The sequence below is a fragment of the Pelophylax lessonae genome (genome assembly GCF_965119305.1).
Source record: "Pelophylax lessonae genome assembly, chromosome: 4".
Classification (NCBI taxonomy): Eukaryota; Metazoa; Chordata; class Amphibia; order Anura; family Ranidae; genus Pelophylax; species Pelophylax lessonae.
The window spans coordinates 107933202-107956570 of NC_138771.1; the positions used below are offsets into that span (position 1 = coordinate 107933202).

Consider the following 23369-nt stretch of genomic DNA (forward strand, 5'->3'; position numbering starts at 1 on the left):
ATTGACACTAAATGCCAACTACTGTGACCCCCTCCCAGGATAGTATTGTCTTTAGGAGCAGAACCAGCTCAGCTCTATTCATTCAGTTATGAACTCATAAAAGCGAATGGAGTTGGGGTTGCCATCCTTCCCTCCAGTACTGTGGATAAGCTTTTCAAGTCTGATCATGCATATACATGTATATCGTGCATTACAATTACATTCTACCCTTCCCTAATTCCATGCAACGTGGAAAAGGCTTAAAAACATATCAGAGAGCAGTAACAATGTATTTTTTTTACTAATTAATATTGTATTTAGTAACTCTAAGCTAGTAAACAGAATAATAAGGTTCAAACAACAAAATTCTGACAATACATTGATGCCATCATTCGAACACATAACAAGCTCAGAAAAACACTTTTCTTACATCAGTTAGCTTTGCAAACCGTATACTGTATTGTAGATTTAAAAAAAAAAAAAAAAAGGAAAACCAGAATCTTCTACCCAAAATTCCAAGAAGCATCAAAGTTCTTTGAGTCAATTTGACCTTAATGAAAAGGCATATTAAAGTACAGATACCGTACATTATATAAAATATACAAAACAGAACAAACTGAAGCATTGTGAAAAAGCTGGGGCTTGTTCTCTCCTTTGGAGCCAATAAGCTAAATATAAAGAGATCCATCTGCAGGTCCAACATATCCAACACAAATTAAAAACACATCTATCAAAGTCCAAATTCCCAGGCCTCCGAAACTGAACAACTTTCCTAGTCCTTCTCTCCATTGACCCAAGTAAAACCGATCGGCACCAAATCCTCCGAGAGTGATACTGCAAAATACAATAATAGAAACATAATATCTGTAAAACATACTGCATGCGTGAATAGAATCCAATACAGATCCTAGAGCATACTGAATTATTAAACATTCTAAAGATTCACTGATATGTGATAGAAGGCACCTCTAGGTTTTAAAGCTATGGGCATTAAAGTACACCAGTTATGAAAGGAATTGCTGGCCTATTTACAAAAATGCAAGTTGTCCAGTTGTGTCTGACTTCTAAGTCACAGAGTAGGCATACAGCAAAAGTCAGAATTTCTTATCTCTATACTTGCTCCAGGTTAGTCTTGAAACAGAGCATCTACATGACAACCAAGCAATTAGGATTCAGGAGATGTCCTCATTGGTGGCCTCCATTTGTCTTTAATGATAGGTTTACCATAAAGAGACCCTGTCAACAACTTAAGAAATTACTGGTAAAAGGCGCAGAAAAAAACAAAACAACAACACAAGAAATTTAAAGCCCAATTCCAAGCCACTAAAAAATATCTGTGCTCGCACTGCAAAGGTTAATGCTCATGTACTGTAACAAAAAAAGGGGGGGGCAAGTGGGACTTTAGATGAGTACGGCTAGACACAGGGGCTAAACACTAATGGTAAATTGATATGAACAAAAATAAATATATATCCATGTATTGCATATAGATACAGAAATAACATGTCCAATTTTCCATTGGTAAATAAACGATTTTAATGTGAAAGCAATTACTCCGTGGGTACCAATTATATATGATGCAAAAAACAAAACTTTATATAAACCCAATTAAAGGGGGACCAATGGAGAGTGGACACAGAATCGAATATCTAATTGATCAATAAGAAACTCTAAAATAAAAGGTCTGATTAATATTAAAAGACATTAATCCATACAATGGGTAATAAATAGGAATGAATACATGGATAGCAAATCCAATTCATTAAAACAGATGTGATCAAGGACTGGATGATATAAAAACATCAACTGGAAATGAAAATCGGATAAGATTGTATAGATGATTGTCGGCTCCTATTTGTGTAGCCATGAATGGGGTTGTCTGAATATGTGTCTGCTCTACGCGTTTCGTGGATCTCCGTCCACTCATCAGGAGCATTTGTAAATCTATAAATGAGAATATGGTTTAGAAAATTATAGTCATGGGAAAAAAATAATAATATAAAATAAGTCGAAATAGACACTAACTTGAGGGTGTCATAAATCGAAGAGCAATCCATGTTGATATAGAAAGACCCAAGGTGATCCAGGGGACTTTTTGGGTCCAGTAAATTGATCCTACATGTTCTATTAAATATAAATACTTTGAGAGTTTCTTCTCTCTTCAATTTATTAATTTATTTCATTATTCATTTTATTTATATTTTTAGATTGTGCTGGTTCCCTTTGTGCCGTTGCCCTCATCAATTTTGAGCGTTATCTGCTATAGCCTGCTACAATCGTTTTTTATTACTACATCGTCCCTGGTCCGTTCATCTCGGTTGCCCTTGTGTGCTGGCGTGAACCATGCCTCAGCCCCGGGTCAGGCTTCCCCTGGATCACCTTGGGTCTTTCTATATCAACATGGATTGCTCTTCGATTTATGACACCCTCAAGTTAGTGTCTATTTCGACTTATTTTATATTATTTTTTTCCCATGACTATAATTTTCTAAACCATATTCTCATTCATAGATTTACAAATGCTCCTGATGAGTGGACGGAGATCCACGATCTGCTGGTCCATAGGGATGAATGGACAGTTTAATTAGGACCTCCTAAAAAACTGACAGGCTGACCTGATGGGAACAGTCATGTGAAAGGGGGTTTACTTTAACCACTTCAATACAGGGCACTTTCAACCCCTTCCTACCTAGGCCAATTTTCAGCTTTTAGCGCTGTCACATTTTGAATAATTGTGCGGTCATGCAACGCTGTACCCAAACAACATTTTTATAATTTTTTTTTCACACAAATAGAGCTTTCTTTTGGTGATATTTGATCACCTCTGGGTATTTTCTTTTTTGCAAAATAAATAAAAAAAAAGACCGAAAATTCTGAAAAAAAAAAAAAAGTTTTTCTTTGTTTATGTTAAAAATTTTGTAAAAAAGTAAGTTTTCTCCTGCACTGATGAGGGTGCACTGAAGGACACTGATGAGGCGGCACTGATAGTCACTGATGAGGTGGCACTAATATGTAACACCAATGGGCACTCATAGGCAGCACTAATGGGCACTAATATGCATTACTAATGGGCACTGATTGGCATCCCTGATGGATCTGTACAGATAATCAATGCGCTGATTATCAGCACAGACCCCCCCCCATCAGGAGATCCCCCGATCGGCTCTCCTCTACTTGTGCCTTGCCAGCGCGAATGGAGGAAAGCCGATAAATGACACTTCCTGGTTACGATGTGACCAGCTGTGAACGGTCACAGCTGATCATATGGTAAATAGCCTACGTCATATGACGCCCAGTCAGGATAACTTAACCACTTTGCGGCTGTCATTCTGCTATATGGCGGGCAGGAAGTGGTTAATGATTACAAAAATATAAAAACAAAAAAATAAATCAGCCCTATTTTGGATAGAGCAAGAAAGGGTTATAACCCCTATGATTTTTTTCGCCATCTGCGTCCCATTGGGGAGATTTTCCTTCACTTCCTGTCCCATAGCCAAACAGGAAGTGAGAGTAAATGTCCGCAAATTAAGGGAATATCTTGGGGCCCCTCAGGTCATCAGAACTAGTTTCCTAATTAGAAGATTACCCTTCTGTCACTTTTCTGGGGACAACCAAAAATTTGTGATTTTCCTTTTACTTTCACCTTCAATTATAATAGTAAACAGGACAAATAGAGGGTGAATCTCTGGGGACATAAACAGCAATAAAAAAAACAAAAAAAAAAAAAAAAACTCTGAAGTGTTCAAATCCCTCTCCACTCTACAAAGGCAAAAGGTTTTGCTTTTAGTTATACTTCAATTAGGGCTAATCAGTAAATTAGAGTAAATTACCCAGTTCAGCTCTTTGAACGTCCCATGTACGTCCAAAGAGTGAACCTCTAATCACAAGCTGATGGCTGCAGTAATAGCTATCAGCGTGTGTGTGTGTGTTTTGTTCAGCCAGCGACCAGCTTCAAAGTGAAAGTGATGTGGCAGCTCCATAGCTGCCGATCACTTTCACACAGGCGGCAGCGCAGTAGCCCCACACATCTGCGCAAACGTAAGCCCAGGGTGCGCACGCGCATGTAAACCGCAGTTGCACCACACACGTGACATATCGCCGCGAACGTCAGAGTGAGAACAAAAATTCCAGCACAAGAGCTCCTAGTTAACTCTAAACTGATGAGCTGTATGGTGATTTTTGGGTACCGAAGTTTTTAGCAATAACGCGGGCCCACGCAAATTTTAAAGACATGGAATGTTTGGTATCTATTTACATGATGCAACCTCATCTTTTATATTTTAATAAAAAAAATTGGTATTATATGGTGTGGGTTTTTCACTAAAATGTATTTTATCATATTTTTTCTTGAAAATTTGAGAATAAACAGTTGTGCAATCATATGAAACAAAAATTTGCAACTATCACCTTTTTATTCTATTAGTCTTGTCACTCATGTAGGATTTGCCGGTTTGCACTACAGAGTAGTGAGGAAATATACAGGGGTTGGCTATTAGACTGCAGCCTGTAGCTGATCAATCAATACCTTGCTATGTTCTGCCCCCTGCCAGGGCCGCCATCAGGGGGGTACAGCCCATACACATGTAGGGGGCCCGGGCATCCCGAGGGGCCCCAAACAGGGTAGGGTTGCCACCTGTCTTCGCAATACCATTCAATTGTAAGCTCTGCTGTTCCCTTGCAGACTGGCACTGTGTGGGGGGTCCTGCCCCTTACCAGCCCTCACACACAGCTGTAGGCCCCACCCTCCCCTGTTCTCTAGCTGTGCACACCTGGACAGGAAGGGTGGCATTTACTAGAACCGTTCACCTTTATTTTCCTGGGATGGAGGAGGAGGACATGTTAGGCGGGCCCTAGGGAATGTTGGTGGTCAGGCCCGGGAGGGGGGGGGGGGGGGGGCCCAGGCCTAAAACTGTGTAAGGGGCCCAAAAATTTCCGATGGCTGCCCTGCCCACTGCTTTCGGGACAGCTGTTCTATAATGTCCTATGAAGAAAAAGCCATATGCAGCATCAGTTTCAAAAACACAACAAAATGCAGCCATTACCTTAGTGCAAGTGCCGTGGACCATTTGTAACCCCCAGTCCAGTTACAATATAACATCTTTGGGAACACACGCCTTCCTGCAAAATAAGCACTGCATATTACTATGACCAGTCATACCAGCGTCAACCAAAGAGGTCACAGAATTGACCAACAGGTTAAAAAAAAAAAAAAAAAAAATGACCTTTTGCTACAATACACAGCATTTTTCTTAATTTATACAAAGAGTATCAAATTCAGCAGTTTACACCTGACTTCAGGCTATTCTGTTACTACAAAAATAGTCTCTAAAATGCTCTGCTGGTGTTTATATTTTTGGAAATCCCATATAAAGTCTAAAGTTTTGAAAGCTTGGATATTAGATACATATCTTAATATGATTAAATGAATGACACATGCTAAGCTCTTCAATACATACTAATAAGAGCTGCACGATTCTGGATAAAATGAGAATCCCAATTTTTTCACATTATACAAAAATTGGGCTAACTGCTTAGTTTTTTTTATTCACTGAAGTGTATTTTGTCCCAAAAAAATTGCGTTTGAAAGACCACATGTAAATACAGAGGGGACATAAAATATTGCAATGACCCCCATTTTATTCTCTAGGGTCTCTGCTAAAAAAATCTATATGTTTGGGGGTTCTAAGTAATTTTCTAGCAAAAAATCCTGATTTTAACTTCTAAGCAACAAGTGTCAGAAAAAGGCTTAGTCTTAAAGCGGTAGTATACCGCTTTTTTTTACTTTTAACTACAGGTAATCCTTATTATAGGCTTACCTGTAGGTACAATTAATATCTCTTAAACCTGCACGGTTTAGGAGATATTACCACTGCATGCAGCCGCTGACGAGTGCGGCGCATGCGCTCTGAAGGTCCGGCGGACCTTCAGAGTTCCTTGCCGGGAATTGCCCGAAAATTACTCCCGCGCGCATGCGCGGGATTGACGTCATCGCGGCTCCGGCCACTCACAGCGCCGGAGCCGTGGAACCCGGAAGAGACGCCATGGGATCATGTCTGCTCCCACAGCGGTGTCCTGGGGTCCATGTCGGGGCTTTGTTCTAAGGTAAGTAATTCATAATGAGCTAGTATGCGATGCATACCAGCTCATTAAGTTTTTGTCTTGCAGGGTTTTTTTTTTTATCATTAGAGTTTACTACCGCTTTAAGTAGTTAAACTGACCCAATTTACAAGGTCATCCCTTTGATCTAAAAGAATGAAATAATACAATGTTTCTCTTTATCTCCCAGTGTTGAGAAATGTTGTAATAAACTTTGCTGGCTTTTCTTTTCTTTGACAGCTCTGAGCAGAAAAGCTTGGCACTGTTATATGAATTGCGAAAATGTCGGATTAAGATTGTGAGGGTGGGGTTGAATCGAGATCGTGATTTTGTAACGATTAATCGTGCAGCTATACAAGTGCATGGTAAAGTGTTACTGCAATGCCATAATGTGTAAAAATGAGAAATTGCACCAATTTTCCAACTCTGACACAACAGGGTGCTTCATTTGTAGGATTCCCATGGGCAGACCATATGTCTACCAGAAAGCTTGGTGCCAGAGCTAATTCTACTGTCTGTACACAAGCACTGCATACTCTTCCATCACGCTTCTGTGTAGGCTACTCCTTATGACACAATCCGGATAGTTCCTTCACATACCTAAACACTGCACATGGTCCTTTACAGTGCAGGTGGCATTGTAACGTTGTCGAGGACAGGACACAGTCTTGCAGATGCTGGAATTAGATTTACTACACTCGTAGTCAGAAGAAGGGAGCTGCCAGCAAAACTGACAGGTCATAGTGATAGTGAAGTTTTCCTGTTTTTGATGGTTGTCATCCTGTGCACAAAAGAAGGTGAGTTAGAGCCCTTGAGGACAATAATCACATAATTTATGCAGGTATAGAACTATGAAAAAACAGAATTTTACAAACAATCGTAACAGAAGAATTTATGGCATATCTTGACACAGTCTGTCACCAACAGCAATAAGGTTATTCCATGCCCCCCTTGTAGAACTTAATGCAAAGTTAAAAAATTACCTTAAAATAAAGCCTAAGCTTATCCCTTTAAACCTTCTATTTGTAATCTCTCTGTTTCTAAGTTTGTACCAGTTGATCCTGCCAGTGCTACTGCTGTGGCCTCATTTCCTGCATCAGGCCAACAACAATACCGCTGCTGTACCTGCAGTGTCGTCACCCCTCCAATCCTTTCTTCCCAATCAGCGTGGGGATGTCATGACGTTTCCACATCCATCTTTAGATACATGGATGGCCAGCTGAAATTTTACTTACAGCATTTTACTTACAGCAAGCCTTCTCAGAGTCAATAGAGTCTGCCTTCTGTTCCAACAGGAAAAAGTGATCTGTGGTCACATGACTGAGATGGATTACTACTTTAAGCATCTCTAATGGTGGCCAAACAATCTTCAATGTTTTAATTCAGTGTGCAATTCAATCAAAATGAACAAATCCGCAAACAATCGAATAGCCATAACTTCCCAGCTGAACATTTTAGTCTCACTTTCGATTGAAATCAAATAAACTGAGTCAAATCAGCAAAGGCAGAATAGCACTGATCATTTTGCAATGATCAGCAGCACTGGGACCGCCTCCTCCTCCTGAATAAGCTAGTTTTATTGCTATTATTCTGAGGGACTGCCTGAACTCTTTTTAAACCACTTAGCTGGAACAAGTACAGACTGAGAAACGAGTGTGGAGAGGCAGAGCAAAGGCCAGGGCAATGGCAGAGAAATAGCAAATAGGAAAACATTGATACAATGATACAATAGATATTCATTAACTATAGAAAGATATATTTTCAAGCTTTCAACATACATGTAGTAGTTTCCTTACCACACACATGACATGCGGTTTAGCTGTACAGTCAAAAATGACAGGTTTTCCATATATACAAGAAAGGTTTGTTTTGCACGTCATACAATCAGCAGGTAACTTGTTGCAGAGGTCATTGCTTGGACATTTAGCTATATAATCAGGTGTCGGTGTAACTTCTGAAAAGAAAAACAGTAAAATGTGAGAAATCATGTTTCTTATATTATCCACCACAAAAAAAAAAAAAAAAACCCCACTAGGTGATGTATTACTTATGCACTGTACCTGTACATTTACATGGGGGTTTGTAAAAACGCCAAAACCAGATCCCCAGTGTGGCCTCCTTGTCCTTTATAATATTTAAAGTGATTGTAAAGCTTGAAATATATTTTTTTTAAACAACAAACAAGTCATACTTACCAGCTCTGTGCAAAGGTTTTGCACAGAGCAGCCCAGAACCTCCTCTTCTCGGGTCCCCACTGATGCTTCCGGCTCCTCCCCCCCGCCAGTGTCCCCATAGGGGCACTCATGCAGGCTTGATTCCAAGCTGAGCTGTTTGCATAGTGTTGGACAGAGATTGGGTTAAGGTGAGATTTTATGGGGAGGAGGGGGGAGGGAGGGCTGGAAGGGAAGCAACTATTAAAAAAGGTATTTTACCTTAATGCAGAGAATACATTAAGGTATAATAAAACTTTTACCTTTAGAACCACTTTCAAGCCTAGGTTTTGTGAAGCCATAGAGGATGCGATTAACTTTCCTGCAACCCAAAGAAAAAAAAAATCGCTTGATTTCCCCCATCAACATAGTCAGCACTATTGTGTTGTGCCAGCAGGGAGGCTTACCGCTAGTAATTGCATGCAAATAATGCAACAGGCTGGTTGTACTGAAGTTGATCCATGCATCAACTTCAGTACAAGTAGCCTGCCCAGAGATGCTGAACCGGCTGAGATTCGATCCATTTTTGGCCAGCTAACTAGTAACTCTGCTTCCAGGAGTCTTGAGAAAGCATGACTTCATCCCCCCAGATGCATGAAACACAATCGGCAGGACTTTAAAAGTCAGCCCACAGCCTAGTTAAAAAATAAAAAATGGGATTTTTGACATATATTGGCCATAAAATACATTTCTCCGATGTTCATTGATGGACACAGCTCCTGACTTTCTTAACTAATAGGTTATACTGCCCCCTACAGGAGTAGGACACTAGGCAGAAAAAGTATGGCTACACCTATGGGCAGTCCCAGGGTGTATACTCCCTCTCTCTGCTATAGGTATTCAGCTTTGTTACAAGCAGTGTCAGAAGAATCACAACTCCACAGAGGGGTCGGTGCTGTGTCCATCAATGAAAATCAGAAAAATAGATTTTACGGTCAAAAATCCCATTTTCTCTTTCGTTCATTGACAGACACAGCTCCTCATCTTCTTAACCATTGGGACGTCCCAAAAAGCAGTGTAAAACATGAGGGGTGGGAACAGCGAAAAAGAAACTCCCAAGGCTAACTATAGCCAACCAGGTAAACAGGAGCTCAACCAAAACAACTGGTGATCGCCTGAAAAAAACAATACACTCTCAAAGACCCCCTCAAAGAGGACCAGGTCCTCTAAACAGCAGCCTGCAAAACCTTGCGGCAAAACTGATGCTCCTAAAAGACTCCGTAGCTACCAGGTACACCCTAATTGCCCGGACCACATCGGACAGCGTACACAGGGGAATCTCCCAAAGATTCTCAAAAGGAGGCTACTGAAGGACTGAGAGAACCAAACTGAGGTCCCAAGGCAGCAACGGAGATCACACTGAAGGGGCCAAGTGCCTAACTCCCTGAAGAAAAGTACGCACCAGGAAGTATGTGGTCAAGGGCCGTGGAAAGAAGACCGCTAAGGCAGACACCTGACCCTTGATAGTACTCAAGGCCAGTTTCTGCTCAAGCCCCTGATGAAGGAAGGCCAAGATCCGAGCCACCAAGAAAGAGCGAGGATGAACCCCAAGAGATTCACCCCACGCAATGTACGTCTTCCATGTACGACGGTAGATCTTCCTAGAAGTAGTTATTCTAGCTTGTAACAGCGTTTGAATCACCGACGCAGACAAACCGCTTATCCATCAGCACCTGGCGTTCAACATCCAAGCCACCAAAACCAGCGACTGTAAAGCAGGATGGAAGATTGGTCCTTGGGACAGAAGATCCTCCCTGAGAGGAAGCCCCAAGGAACATCAGTGACCAGCCGCACCAGATCGGTGTACCAAGCCAGGCGAGGCGAGGCGAGGCCAGTCCGGAGCCACTAAGATGACCGGAATCCCTTCAGCCTCGATCCTGCGTAGAAGTCTTGACAGATGCTTGAGAGGAGGGAAGGCGTAAATCTGACGATACTGACCCCACTGAGCCACCAGCGCGTGTGTGGCGTCCGCCAGAGGATACCATGACCGAGCCAGAAACCTCTGCACCTTTCTGTTGAGCTGAGACGCCAACAGATCTACCTCAGGGATGCCCCACCAGAGACACAACTGATGAAACACCTCCAGATGAAGGGACCACTCCTCTTGGTCCAACCCCTGCTGACTGAGATAATCCGCCTGCCAGTTCTCCACCCCTGGAATGTGTACGACAGACGGAGAGGGCTGGAACAAACTCTTCTGCCCACCTTAAGAATGCTGGCTACCTCCAGAGCCACCAGGATACTTCTTGTGCCCCTCTGGCAATAGACATAAGCCACGGCGTGGCATTGTCAGATTGAATGCGCACTGGACATCCCTGAAGATGATCCGTCCAATGGCCCAGGCAAGTCTGATTGCTTGGAGTTCCAAGACATTGATCGGTAGTCTGGACTCTTCCAGTGTCCAGAGCCCCTGAGCAGAATTTTTGCCGAGGACGCCTCCCCAGCCAAATAGGCTGGCATCCTTGGTGACCACTGTCCAATACAAGAAGAGGAAAGATTTGCCAAGCTGAAGCACCGAAGAACAAAGCCACCATATCAGGGATTCCTTCGATCCCCGGTTCAGCCGGATCAGATTGTCCAGAGACTGCAGAGTCTTGTCCCATTTGGCCAGAATCTCCCTTTGCAGGGACCTCGTATGGAACCGCCTCAAAAAGGTAGACACCATCACACCCAGCACCCACATGCAAGTCCGGAGGGATGACCATCTGCTGGACAGCAGTAGACGAATTGCAGCCTGCAATTTCTGGAGCTTGTACAGAGGAAAAAGCACTCTGGCTAAGGCCGAGTCTAGAGTCAGACCCATATAGTCCAGCTTTGTGGACAGAACCAGAGCAGACTACTGAAAATTCAGAATACAGCTGAACTTCCTCAGCGTTCGTATGGTGATTTCCATGTTTTCCACCAGAGCAGTAGGAGACTCCGCTCGCAGAAAGAGGTCATCCAAGTAGACCAGTACCGCGATCCCCCGTTGGCATAACAACGCTAGCACCGGGGCTATTATTTTTGTGAAGACCCGAGGAGCAGAGGCGAGCCAAAGGGTAATGCCACAAACTGATAATGCTCCTGCCCCACAGCAAAGCGGAGGAAGCGCTGGTGACTGGCACATATTGGAATGTGAAGGTAAGCATCCTAATGTCGATAGAGGCAAGAAAATCCCCCAATGCAGGGATGCCACCACCGTGCGAATTGACTCCCTCATGACATTCTGCACCCGCACAAAGCAGTTTAGTGCCTTGAAGTCCAGGATGGGATGCACCTTGCCTTAAAAACCCTGAAAACGTTCCTAAGTCAGAAATGAGACAGGTCTTGTACCGCCCTCAACAGACCCTGTAAGCGGTCCGGGGACAGGTGCAAGTTAGAAGAAAAGAACCTTGCCGGGGGACAAGAGCGAAACTCGATCTTGTAGCCAGACCGAATAACTTCATGGACCCACTTGTCTTGTACCAGGAAAGTTCACGGGTCCAGAAACCAGCAAAGACGTCCCCCCCACCCCCGATACCCGAGAGGGCGCACCTTCATGCTGAAGGAGCCTTGTCTGCAAGTCTGGAGAAGCTCGCTCTTGACTTGCCAGACCAGGTTCGTTTGGATCCTCCAGAGGAGGCCCTGAAAGGCGTCAAGCCCTTGTCAGTCGACCCTGAGGGACAAAAAAAAACTTCTTATGACCTGAGAAGGAGGGCCCACATCTAGGACGGGGGTCCTTGCCCTTAGTAGCCTGTGGAAGAAAGCGACTCTTTCCTCCTGTGAGACTTTTAATGATGTAATTCAGGGTAGCTCCAAACAGGCGATCTCCTTGGAAGGGAAGATTAGTTCAGGCCTTTTTTCAAAGTCTGGCCCGCAGACCAGCATTTGAGCCAAAAGACACGCCGAAGGACCACTGCCAAAACAGAGAGCCGAGCCACTAGGGGAGCCGCATCCAAAGAGATTCATCACAGATAAACTGCAGCCCCTGCACCAGCTGATCCACCAGCTCAGCAAAAGCAGGGGGGAACTGTTCTCCCTCCCGGTCACGGCGTAAAAGCTTAGCCCACTTAGTCAGAGTTTGCCACACCAGGGCATATGATAAATAACGGCTTCAGTACCGAATCAGCCAGAGTGTACATATTGCGGACCACAGCCTCCGCCTTCCTGTCAGCCGGATCCTTAAAGGCCGGGGACTCTTCAACCGGAATCATGGTTGCCTTGTTCAATGTGGAAATCGGAGGGTCCACCACTGGTGGAACAGTCCACTTCTTAAGGAGGGACTCGCTTAGGGACCCCAAGGGAATGCTTTGGTCATCCCCACTCTTTAGCGACAATTCTGCCAAATAGGCAGGGAAAGGGAACACCTTTGCCGCTCTGGATGGCTTTTGAGTGGCAAAGGGAACCTGCGCCTCCATCACAGCTGCTTCCTCCATTTTAAGGTCTCATGCACAGATACAATCAGTGCTTCCACCAGTGCCTTTTCGTGCACGGTTGCAGATGTGAAGGAATCATCTCCACTATGTGAGGACTCTGGGCACGTGGTCGCAGACCCAGCAGGGAGACCCACTACTGCGGCGGCCAAATAAGATTTAGGATCTGATGAGACAAAGGAAAGTGGGGGGTGCTTTTTGCTAGCCCTTTGCCTGAAAACCCCCTCCACCCAGGACACAAAGGACTTCAGGACCGCCGTCAGTGCATTGATGGATGGTTGGGGCCTGGAGGGCCCTGAAGCCTCAGGGAGGTGATCAGGTGTGCTCCAAAGACTCCATGAGCCGTTTGCCAGGTACAAAGCACCAAGCGGTCCTAAGCAGAGAGGGAGAGGACCCCACCAGACTCACCACCCAGCAGAAACAGACACCCGCAGCCACCAGGATAATCTGCATTCCATATGCAGCATTCAGGAAGTAAAATGATCCAGGAGTCAGCAGTAGGGGATGAAGAGGGGTTCCCACCGTCAAAATAACGGCGGCTGTGCATAGAGCACACAGGCTACAACAAAATGGCGGAACCACGAGGCACCCAGGCGGAATCCCTAGACCTCAAGGACAGGCCCTGGCAGGAGCCCCCACCAGGTACAACCGCCCCGCACAGCCGATCGTCAGCGGCGCACCCCCACCCCAGGAAGTGGACCAGAATTCCCACACAGCCCCGGCAAAAGTGAAAGGGGGGAGGGTAGGATGGGGATGGGACAGATGAAGGAGGGTGCTTGACAGGAAGGAGGGGAACCTGGGGGTTTGACCGTCCTAAGGAGGGGCCCACGTCCACCCCAAAACCCTCTAGGGAGAGAGGAGGGACAGCTACCAGACAGGCACCACTCCAGATAGAACCCTTCGCCATCAAAATGGGGGGGCTGTTGGCCAGGAGGAACGCTGCGACTCGGGCCGAGACTCTCCCGAGGTGTTTACCTCCAAGGCCAGCCACCGTCTGGTGGGGCTATGAAGCGCCCGACCTAGCGCGGAGCTGAGGTGTATGCGCGCACTCTGGTCAGACTGGGGTGACCACTGGATCTAGATTATACAGCTCATCGCCCAGTCTGGCAGTTGATTGTAGATCTTACAGGAAAAAAAACAGGAGAAAAATTTCTATCTAAAAAGAAAAAATTGCCAGGACCAGTGTTCCCAGCAAGAAACTAGGTCCTTACTCCTGACTAGGCAGAAAAAAAAACTTAGTACCTATAGGAGAGAGAGGGAGCATACCCCCTGGGACTGCCCATGGGCGTAGTCAGACTTTTTTTTCTTCCTAGTGTCCTGCTCCTGTAGGGGGGCAGTATAACCCAATGGTTAAGAAGATCAGGAGCTGTGTACGTCAATAAGCAAAAGAAATATTTTTTACCTAAACTTAGGCTTTAAAGCCAAATACTAGCTTAAGTGTTAGATATTCACTATGCACAATGTTACTGCACTATTAAAGTGATTGTAAAGTCTCTTTTTTTTGTTAAAAATAACTAACATGTAATACTTACCTCTAGGGATCGACCGATTATCGGCAAAGCTGATATATTGAGGGCCGATCTGCACTTTCCACCGTCTCCACATAAAAACCCGGAAGTGATGTCATGACATCACTTCTGGGTAATCGGCGCCAAATTAAAAAAAATTACAGCATTCAAAACAGCCAAACTTGGCGTTTTGAATGCTTTTAAGTGCAGAGGAGGGGTTTGGGGATCTTTTAGACCCCCAGATCCCTCCACAACAGTACCTGTAAAAAATAAATAAAAATGTTTTAAATGTCCGAAAATATCGGCAGATATCGGCCGATACCGATATGCGATGACCAAAATATCGGTATCAGCAATAAAAAACGATATCGGTTGATCACTACTTACCTCCTCTGTGCAGTGGTTTTGCACAGAGCAGCCCAGATCTTCCTCTTCTTGGGTCCCTCGCCGTTGCTCCTGGCCCCTCCCTCCTGTTGAGTTCCCCACATGGGCAGCCAAGCTGAAGCTTCCTGTGTCCATTCAGACATGGAGCCATGGCCTGCCCTTGCACCCTCTCTCTCTCTCAACATTGGCTCACTGAATTTGATTAACATTAGCGGGAGCCAATGGTGCCACATTGTCGTCTCAGCCAATGAGGAGGTAGAGTCTCAGGCAGCGGAGACACTCCTACAACATCGCTGAATCTAGATGGGCTCAGGTAAGTATTAGGGGGCTACTGCACATAGATGGCTTTTTATTTTAATGCATAGAAATGCATAGAAATAAAGAAAAACAAACCCAGAAACATGGGGTGCATTTTAAAAATTTTAATACGAAAACACAGATCTTTGTGTGCCAACCTAAAACTGGTAATACTGACCTGTAACTTTGGTGGTAGGTGGAACAGAAGATGACAAGGGCTGGTCTTTTAGTGCCTGTGCAGCGGCTTGGAAGTGCTCAAAACTCAAGGATCCTGAAAAAAGAATGAAGATGTTTAGCACATGGTGCTTTTCAGTTAACAGAACAGTAGAATACAATATTTGTACTTTAAGGCTGCATTCACTCTTGAGCGTAGCGTTTTCGCACGTTTTTTTACAGCGATTTTACTGCGTTTTTCAGGCGTTTTTGGAGGCAGGCATTGAAATCTAACAAAAAACGCTGGTAATCAGCCCAAAAAGAAGCTCCTGTACTTTTTTCAGCTACAGGCGTTTTGCTTCAGGCGTTAAAACGCTCAGATGTGAACAGGGGCTATTTAAATGAATGGGGTTTTACTTGTTGGGCGTTTTTCGGGCTGAAAAACGCTCAAAAAACGCCCAGGTGTGAATGGAGCCTAAAAAGGGTCTACACAAAATGTTTAAATTTCTTTCATTGAGATTACACAATCATTGCCAAGATCAGCAATGAAAACTCATCCCCACGGCCGCTACATGGTTGATCTTGCCAGTAGCATTTGCTTGTCTCAAAGATTAAGCCATGCACGTGTAAGTACACATGGGCGGCACAGTAAAACTGCAAACGGCTCATTAAATTAGTTATGATTCCATCTGTTACTTTAAAAAAATGAGAGTGTTCAAAGCAGGCCGGTCACTTGAATACTTCAGCTAGGACATGGCATCCCCCTTGCCGGCCCTCGCAGCCTACTGCAGATGGAGCCCCTCGCACCCCGCTGAAGAAGGTAAAGCCAGCCAAGGTCTCAGCCTTGGGGAGAGCCCTGCGGCATCCAAGGTCTTGCCCATCCCTCAAGGCCACTGTTCCATATCTCATTTGATGTTATGTCTACAGTTAGTTTCTTTCTCCCTGGATATCTGTGGCATGTAGCCAAGGGACAGCTGTTGGGATGCTAGGAGTAAAAGTGCCATCCTAAAGGAGGAGGGAACATCTTACTGCTGTGGTCCCCTGAGAATTTAAAAAAAAAGTGCATTTATGGTTGATACTTTCTTCTCAGGGCCCCCCTTCTGCTGTATTACATCTTACCTGAAATGCATGTCCTCGACAATCTTTGCTGTGTGACTTTTCTGTGTATCACTTCTACAATATCTTCCAAATCCTATGCCTAATCCTCAACCCTTACAGCCTGAACTCTATTCATTTCAATGAGAGGAGTTTGACATGCCAAATACAAGCTTTCAATTGAAGTAAATAAAATGTCAACCCCCCCCCCCCCCCCCCCACCCAGAGATGAACCCCTTTTGGAAAGTAGACACCCAATGTGATCTCATTTTTTGCTATTGTGATCTCATTTTTACACTTACCTGCTCTGTGCAGTGGTTTTGCAAAGAGCAGCCTGATCCTCCACTTCTCGGGTCCCCCCCCCGGCACTCCTGGGGTCTCCATCCTGCCAAGTGGCCTATAGCAAGCAGCTGTCTATTCACACACGGAGCGCAGCTCGGCCCCACCCCTGCTCTCTCCTTATTGGCTCACTGGCTGCCTTTGCTGTCTCAGCCAACGAGGAAGGAAGAAGAGACCGGGCGTGGTCACTGCAGTTGTGCATAGTGCTGCATCGCTGCATAGGGCTCAGGTAAGTCTTACGGGGGGGGGTTGGGGGGATGCTGCATGCAGGTGGTTTTTTAAACTAGAAAAAAAACTTTAGAATGTAAAAACCTTGAGCCTTTATAAGCACTTTAACCACTTGAAGACCAGGCTTTCTTCTGACATTTTTTGTTTACAAGTAAAAATCTGTATTTTTTTGCTAGAAAATTACATATAAGCTCCAAATATATATATTTTGCAGAAACTCTAGAGAATAAAATGGTGGTTTTGCAGTTGTTTTTACGTTGCACTGTATTTGTGCACTGGTTTTTCAAATGCAATGTTTTGGAAAAAAAAAAAAACAGTTTTAATGAATTTTTGCACACAAGCACAATACAATACCCCTTTTTTTTGGAACAAAATATAAGAGAGGATGTTATGCGGAGTAAACAGATACCCAACATGTCATGCTTAAAAATGCGCATGCTCGTGGACTGGCGACAAACTACAGTATTTAAAAATATCCATAGGTGACGCTTTAAAAGCCTTTACAGGTTAGCAGTTTAGAGTTACACACGGGAATCTAGTGTTAGAATTATTGCACTCGCTCTGACGTTCGCGGCCATACCACACATGTGGTGCGATTACCATTTACATATGTGTGCAACCAATGCATGCTTGTCTTTGTGCGCTAGCACGGGGGGACAGGGGCGCTTTAAAAAAAAAAAAAAAAAAAGTTTTATTTTATTGTTTTTACACTGTTTCTTTAAAGAAAAAAAAACGTAATCCCTCTTCTTGCTGTTACAAGGAATGCACTTTGATGTAAAAATTGTCCTCTCTCAGCTGTAATTGAGCTACCTTGTCATTGTTACTACAGTTGTGCATATAAATTGTAACACCCATGTATCTAGATAAAGAAAAAGAGAAAAATTTAGAAAATGACACTTTGTAACGGTGCACAGAGAGAGGAGGTGGTGAGGAAGTCACATATAGCGGGAGAACAGAGAGTAAATATACAGGTCATTACAGAGATGGGATGTACAGGAAAGGAAGGGGGAGAATAAAAAGATCCCTCAATCAATTAACCACTTAAGCCCCGGAAGATTTTACCCCTTTCCTGACCAGGGCCTATTTTGCGATTCAGCGCTGCGTAACTTTAACGGACAATTGCGCGGTCGTGCAACGCTGTACCTAAACAAATTTTACGTCCTTTTTTTCCCACAAACAGAGCTTTCTTTTGGTGGTATTTGATCACCTGTGCGATTTTTTGATCATGCGCTATAAACAAAAAAAAAAAAAAAAAAAAAAGCGCGTCAATTTTGCAAAAATAACAATATTTTTCACATTTTTTTCTATGAAATTCCCCCCCCCCAAAAAAAATGTAAAAATCAAAATTTTTTAACATTTTCGGCCAATTTGTTTTATAAAAATCACAAAAAGTGTATTTTGATTGGTTTGCGCAAAAGTTATTGCGTTTACTAACAAAGGGAAAGATTTTTGTCATTTTTGTTGTTTTTTTTTTTTAACGCGTAATGGCAGCGATCTGCGATTTTTTTTGCGGGACTGCGACATTGCGGCGGACAGATCGGACCCTTGACTGACATTTTTTACACTACTACAGTAATCAGTGCTATACATATGCACGGTTACTGTAAAATTACACTGGCAGTGAAGGGGTTACCTTTTTTTGAGAGGGAGGGGCTGTGTGTGTCCCTAGGGGCGTGATTCTAACTGTGATTGGCTGTGGCTTGAGCTGTAGGAACAATGATCAACGGTCCTACATAGTAGAACCGTATGATCACTATTTCTACACAGGGGAGAATGACAGGCGGCTTGTTTACACTAGCCGCCTGCCTTTCTCCCTCTCCACCGACGACCGCCGGTCACATGCACGCGGGGGGGGTTTGGGGTTCCGTGACCGTGCGGGGGCGCGCGCTCGCTCCCTAGACCCTTACAGGCTAGCGACGTAGTACTACGTCGCTCTGCCTGTGAGGGGCTGACCGCCGCAGTAAATAGTCGTCCGGCGGTCGGCAAGCGGTTAAAACCTCTCATTACCATGAATCTGCTGCTGGCTATGATCCCTTCACTTACAAATTCTATTCCCTCTGTTGTGAAAGAAATGGGAGAGCTTTCAGATGCCCACGCTAGAGTATTTACATTTGTGACTGATCACAGCAATCGCAAGGTACAGAGCCTCTATGGTCAGCTCTGTACATTGTGTCTGTAATCTCAGCCAGCCAAAGACATTTTAGATTGTGCACACTGGCCGTCTGTGACTTCTGAGGTCTTGTTTATAAATTACAGCCCAGAAATAAATGTCCAGTCTGCCATTTAGAGCTCTGATGTGAAGAGGGGACTGTGCTTGGGGAACTCTGATGTAACTGGGGGGGCTCTCATAATAGAGGCGACTCTGATGTGATGGGGGCTCTCACGTTTAACCACTTTAATGCATTTTATGATAGACTTTATTTCACTAAAGTGTATTTAAAATACACTTTAATGAATTTTAATGCATACAAACACAATATAATAACTATTTTTTGGTAAAATATAAAAGATGGTGTTATGCCAAGTAAATACCCAACATGTCACTCTTTAAATTGCGCATGTGGAATGGCGACAAACTACATCGCCAAGGGCAGTGCTATAAAAGCCTTTCCAGGTTACCAGTGGAGAGTTACAGATGAGGTCTGGTGATAGAAATATTGCTCTTGCTCTGACATTTGCAGCAATACCTCACATGTGTGGTGTGATCACTGTGTACTTTGTGTGCGAGCACATGGGGATGGGGGGGGGGGGGGGGCTTTACTTTTTTTTTTTTATCACTTTTATTGCTGTTGACCACAGATGTCTCCTCTGCCCTAAAAACATCTGATCACAGCAGGATCCGTGTATTTAGATGCTTTACCAATTTAAAAATAGTGCTGTTTACATCCGGGAAACTAGAAGTGGCGTCACTTCTGGGCTCCTATGCCACAGAGATCATCAGAAACCTTTCGGTCCTCCACAATCTCTGTGTTAGGCAGCGATCCCGCTGACCTTTCATTCCAGGCTCGCTGCCAGGATGGGAGAACCGAAGAAGCGGCACCTGTCACCTGTGAAAGCAATCCAGCAGCCAGTTAGCCGCTAGGATGGCTTTTACATAAAATCAGGCCATCGGCTTATAAACACAATACTGGGATGATGCTTGTAGCTGTAGGCATCATCTGGTACAAACACTTAAAGCCAAATGATACCTGAACCCCCAAATATGTGATTTGGCGGCAAGTGGGAAGAGGTGACTCTGATGTGAAGGGGGAGGGGCTCTCATGTACAGGGGTGACTCTGATGTGATGGGGGAGGGCGGTCTCTCATGTATAGAGGTGACTCTGATGTGATGGAGGACTCATGTATTGGGGGGTCCTCTGATTTGATGGAGGACTCATGTATTGGGGGGGGTCCTCTGATGTGATGGAGGACTCATATATGGGGGGGTCCTCTGATTTGATGGAGGACTCATGTATGGGGGGGGGGGTGCCTCTGATGTGATGGCGGACTCATGTATGGGGGGGTCCTCTGATGTGATGGAGAACTCATGTATGGGGGGGTCCTCTGATTTGAAGCCATTCTCATGAAGGAGGTTCATCATCCTGAGTGAGGTTTTCCCTATTAGACGGGGGGGGTGTCAGGATTTATCATACAATTACAGGGCGCCATGACTGAAACAAGAGAAATGTCGGGTTCCAGTATGGAAAGGTTTTCAGAAAGATTTCCCATGACTGGAAGTGAGAAAAATTCCTCCAAAGCGGGGGAATCTCTGGTTGTCCCCATTGGAAGATTTCCCCTCTAGTTCTGTTCTGGGGACATCCCAAACTTTCAGTGATAAGAGTCACAGCACAAATAGAGAGGCTGAATCTCCCTAATGGGGACACAGGAAGTAGTAGAAGCTGTCCGGGGTTGTTCCCCGTCTCCCCAGGCCTGTGCAGAGTGTTATCGCAGTGTATATCAGGGCACCATGACAGAGATGAGACCTCCATCCCCACCCTATGAGGAGGACACACAGTCCTGTCATCGTACAATCCGCTGTACAGGAAGAGGGATGCAGACACACACTCTACCTTCTATGGAGAACACTTACCGCGCCCAGAGAAAACATACAGCTGTGACAGGAAGACCACCACTCTGCACAGACGCTTCAGGACCGCTGACAGTTCAGCCATATTGCTAGAACAAGGAGCTTCCTCTGTGTCCACTGCGCAGCCGCACACAGAGCACAGTGCTGCGTCTCACACCTCGTTCTGAGAGCCGGCAGCACATTGGCTGGGGCTGTGTACGGGACTTCAAGTGTAGTTCGCGTGCTGGGCGGAACTGTGTGCAAAAGCTTCAGTGTGGTGGGCGTGGCTGTACGAGAGCTCCAGAGTAGGTAGTATACTGGGCGTGGCTATGAACCTAAAGTCCACTGTAAATAGTATAGTGGGCGTGGCAGTGCCAGGACAAGACCACCAGGTCCCTGCTGCCTAAGGTGAAAATGGCAAACAGTGACCCCCCCCCCCCCCCCCCAGTTTTTTGCAAATTAGTGTCTTTTCAAGACTAGAACATATTAAAAAAATATTATTATTTTAATTATTCAAAACAGAATTTACTTTTTAACAAAATAGATTTTGACCACTTACCTACCAGGCACCCCCCCCCCCCCCCTGCCCAGGCCAATTTTCAGCTTTCGGTCCTGTCGTACATTGGATGACAATTGCACGGTTATGCAACACTGTGCTCATAAGAAATTTTAATTTTTTTCACACAAATTGAGTTTTTTTTTGGTTGTATTTAACCACTTTACCACCGGAGGATTTTGCTGTCTTACGTCCAGGCCACTTTTTGTGATTTGGCACTGTGCAACTTTAACTGACAATTGCGCGGTCGTGCGACACCATACCCAAACGAAATTTACGTCCTTTTTTTCCCACAAACAGAGCTTTCTTTTGGTGGTATTTGATCACTTGTGCGATTTTTACTTTTTGCGCTATAAACAAAAAAAGAGCGTAAATTTTGAAAAAACAACAATATTTTTCACATTTTTTTATATGAAATTTCCCCCAAAAAAATGTAAAAATCAAAATTTTTTTAAATTTTTGGCCAATTTGTTTTCGGCTACCTATGTTTGGTAAAAAAATTCACAATAAGCGTATTTTGATTGGTTTGCGCAAAAGTTATTGCATTTACTAACTAAGGGAAAGATTTCTGTCATTTTTGGTGCTTTTTTTTTTTAACGAGTAATGGCGGCGATCTGCGATTTTTTTTGCGGGACTGCAACATTGCGGCGGACAGATCGGACCCTTGACTGACATTTTTGACACTTTTGGGGGTACCAGTGACATTTCTATAGTAATCAGTGCTATATATATGCACTGTTACTGTAAAAATGACACTGGCAGGGAAGGGGTTAATTTTATTGGAGAAGGAGGGGTTAATGTATGCCTGTTACTCACTGACGTGTGTGAGGGGAGGTGACTGAGTGACACAAGGACAGATCCAGGGTTCAGCTAAGCTGAATCCTGCAATCTGACCCTGCCTGTCACTTAGGAGATCCGCCCGCTTGTGTTTACACAAGCAGGCAGATCTCCACACTAGATCCCCGACGTTCGGGGAAGAACAGCGGCGATCGCTGCTGCTCCTCCCCTGGCCCGACTCCCGCTGTGACTGAATACAGGGGGAGCGAGCCTCCGACGGCGTGCGTGCCGCCGAGAAAGGGGAGTGTCTGACGACGTAGGTCTACGTCGTCAGACGATAACGAGCCACTTTGCCGCAGTACTACCAACGTAGGCAGACGGCAAGTGGTTAATCACCACTGAATACCTCCCAACTTTTTGAGATGTGAATGAGGGACTCTTGTTAGAAAAAGTATGTAGACATAGGACGCACCCCCTGTCATGCCCCCTTAACCGGTTGCCGACCACACGCCATGTATTTACTGCGGCAGTGTGGCTCCCCCAGGCAAACCAACCTAGGGCTACGTCGGTCGTAAGCAGGGAGCTAGGGGGCGAGCGCACACCGCCAGTCGTCAGCGGAGAAGCCGATGCACGGGGCAGGGGGCTCCGATTGCCGCCCGACACCCGCGATCGCTTCCAGCTGAGAGAGAACAAAGGTCCGCTGTTGTAAATACAACTGACCGTTCTTCTCCCTGGAATGATCACAGAGCCCCTGTGATCCTTCTATATAGGATCACAGGTCTCTATGGTCATTCCACAAGCCACGCCCCCACAGTTAAAATCACTCCCCTAGGCTCACATTTAACCCCTTGATCACCCACAATGTTAACCCTTTCCCTGTCAGTGTCATTATTACAGTAACAGTGCATATTTTTAGCCCTGATTACTGTAATAATGTCACTGGTCCCCCCAAAAGTGTCAAAAATGTCAGTTAGGTGTCCGATCTGTCCGCCGCAATGTCGCAGTCCCGCTAAAAATCGCAGATTGCCACCATTACTATTAAAAGAAACCAAACAATAAAAATGACATAAATCTTTCCCATAGTTAGTAGACGCGATAACTTTTGCGCAAACCAATCAAAATATGCTTATTGCGATTTTTTTTTACCAAAAATATGTAGCAGAAATCAAATTGGCCTAAAATGTTAGAATATTTTGATGCTTAATTTTTTTTTTCTTTGAGAATGTTATACAGCAGAAAGTGAAAAATATTGTTTTTTTTTTTTCCAGAATTGTCGCTATTTTTTTGATTATAGCGCAAAAAAAAAAAAAAA

General features: G+C 44.5%; 1 protein-coding gene across 1 annotated transcript; it reads right to left on the reverse strand.

The window, feature by feature from the left end:
• Nucleotides 1-465: 465 nt before the first annotated feature.
• On the reverse strand, nt 466-20864 carry TM2D3 (TM2 domain containing 3). The gene is made up of 6 exons (XM_082256184.1): nt 20749-20864; nt 15043-15135; nt 7871-8028; nt 6671-6855; nt 5021-5092; nt 466-813 (listed from the first exon to the last, which is right to left on the reverse strand). Exons 1-6 carry the CDS (start codon nt 20828-20830, stop codon nt 648-650), a joined length of 756 nt encoding a protein of 251 aa, XP_082112310.1. The 5' UTR covers nt 20831-20864; the 3' UTR covers nt 466-647.
• Nucleotides 20865-23369: the final 2505 nt, after the last annotated feature.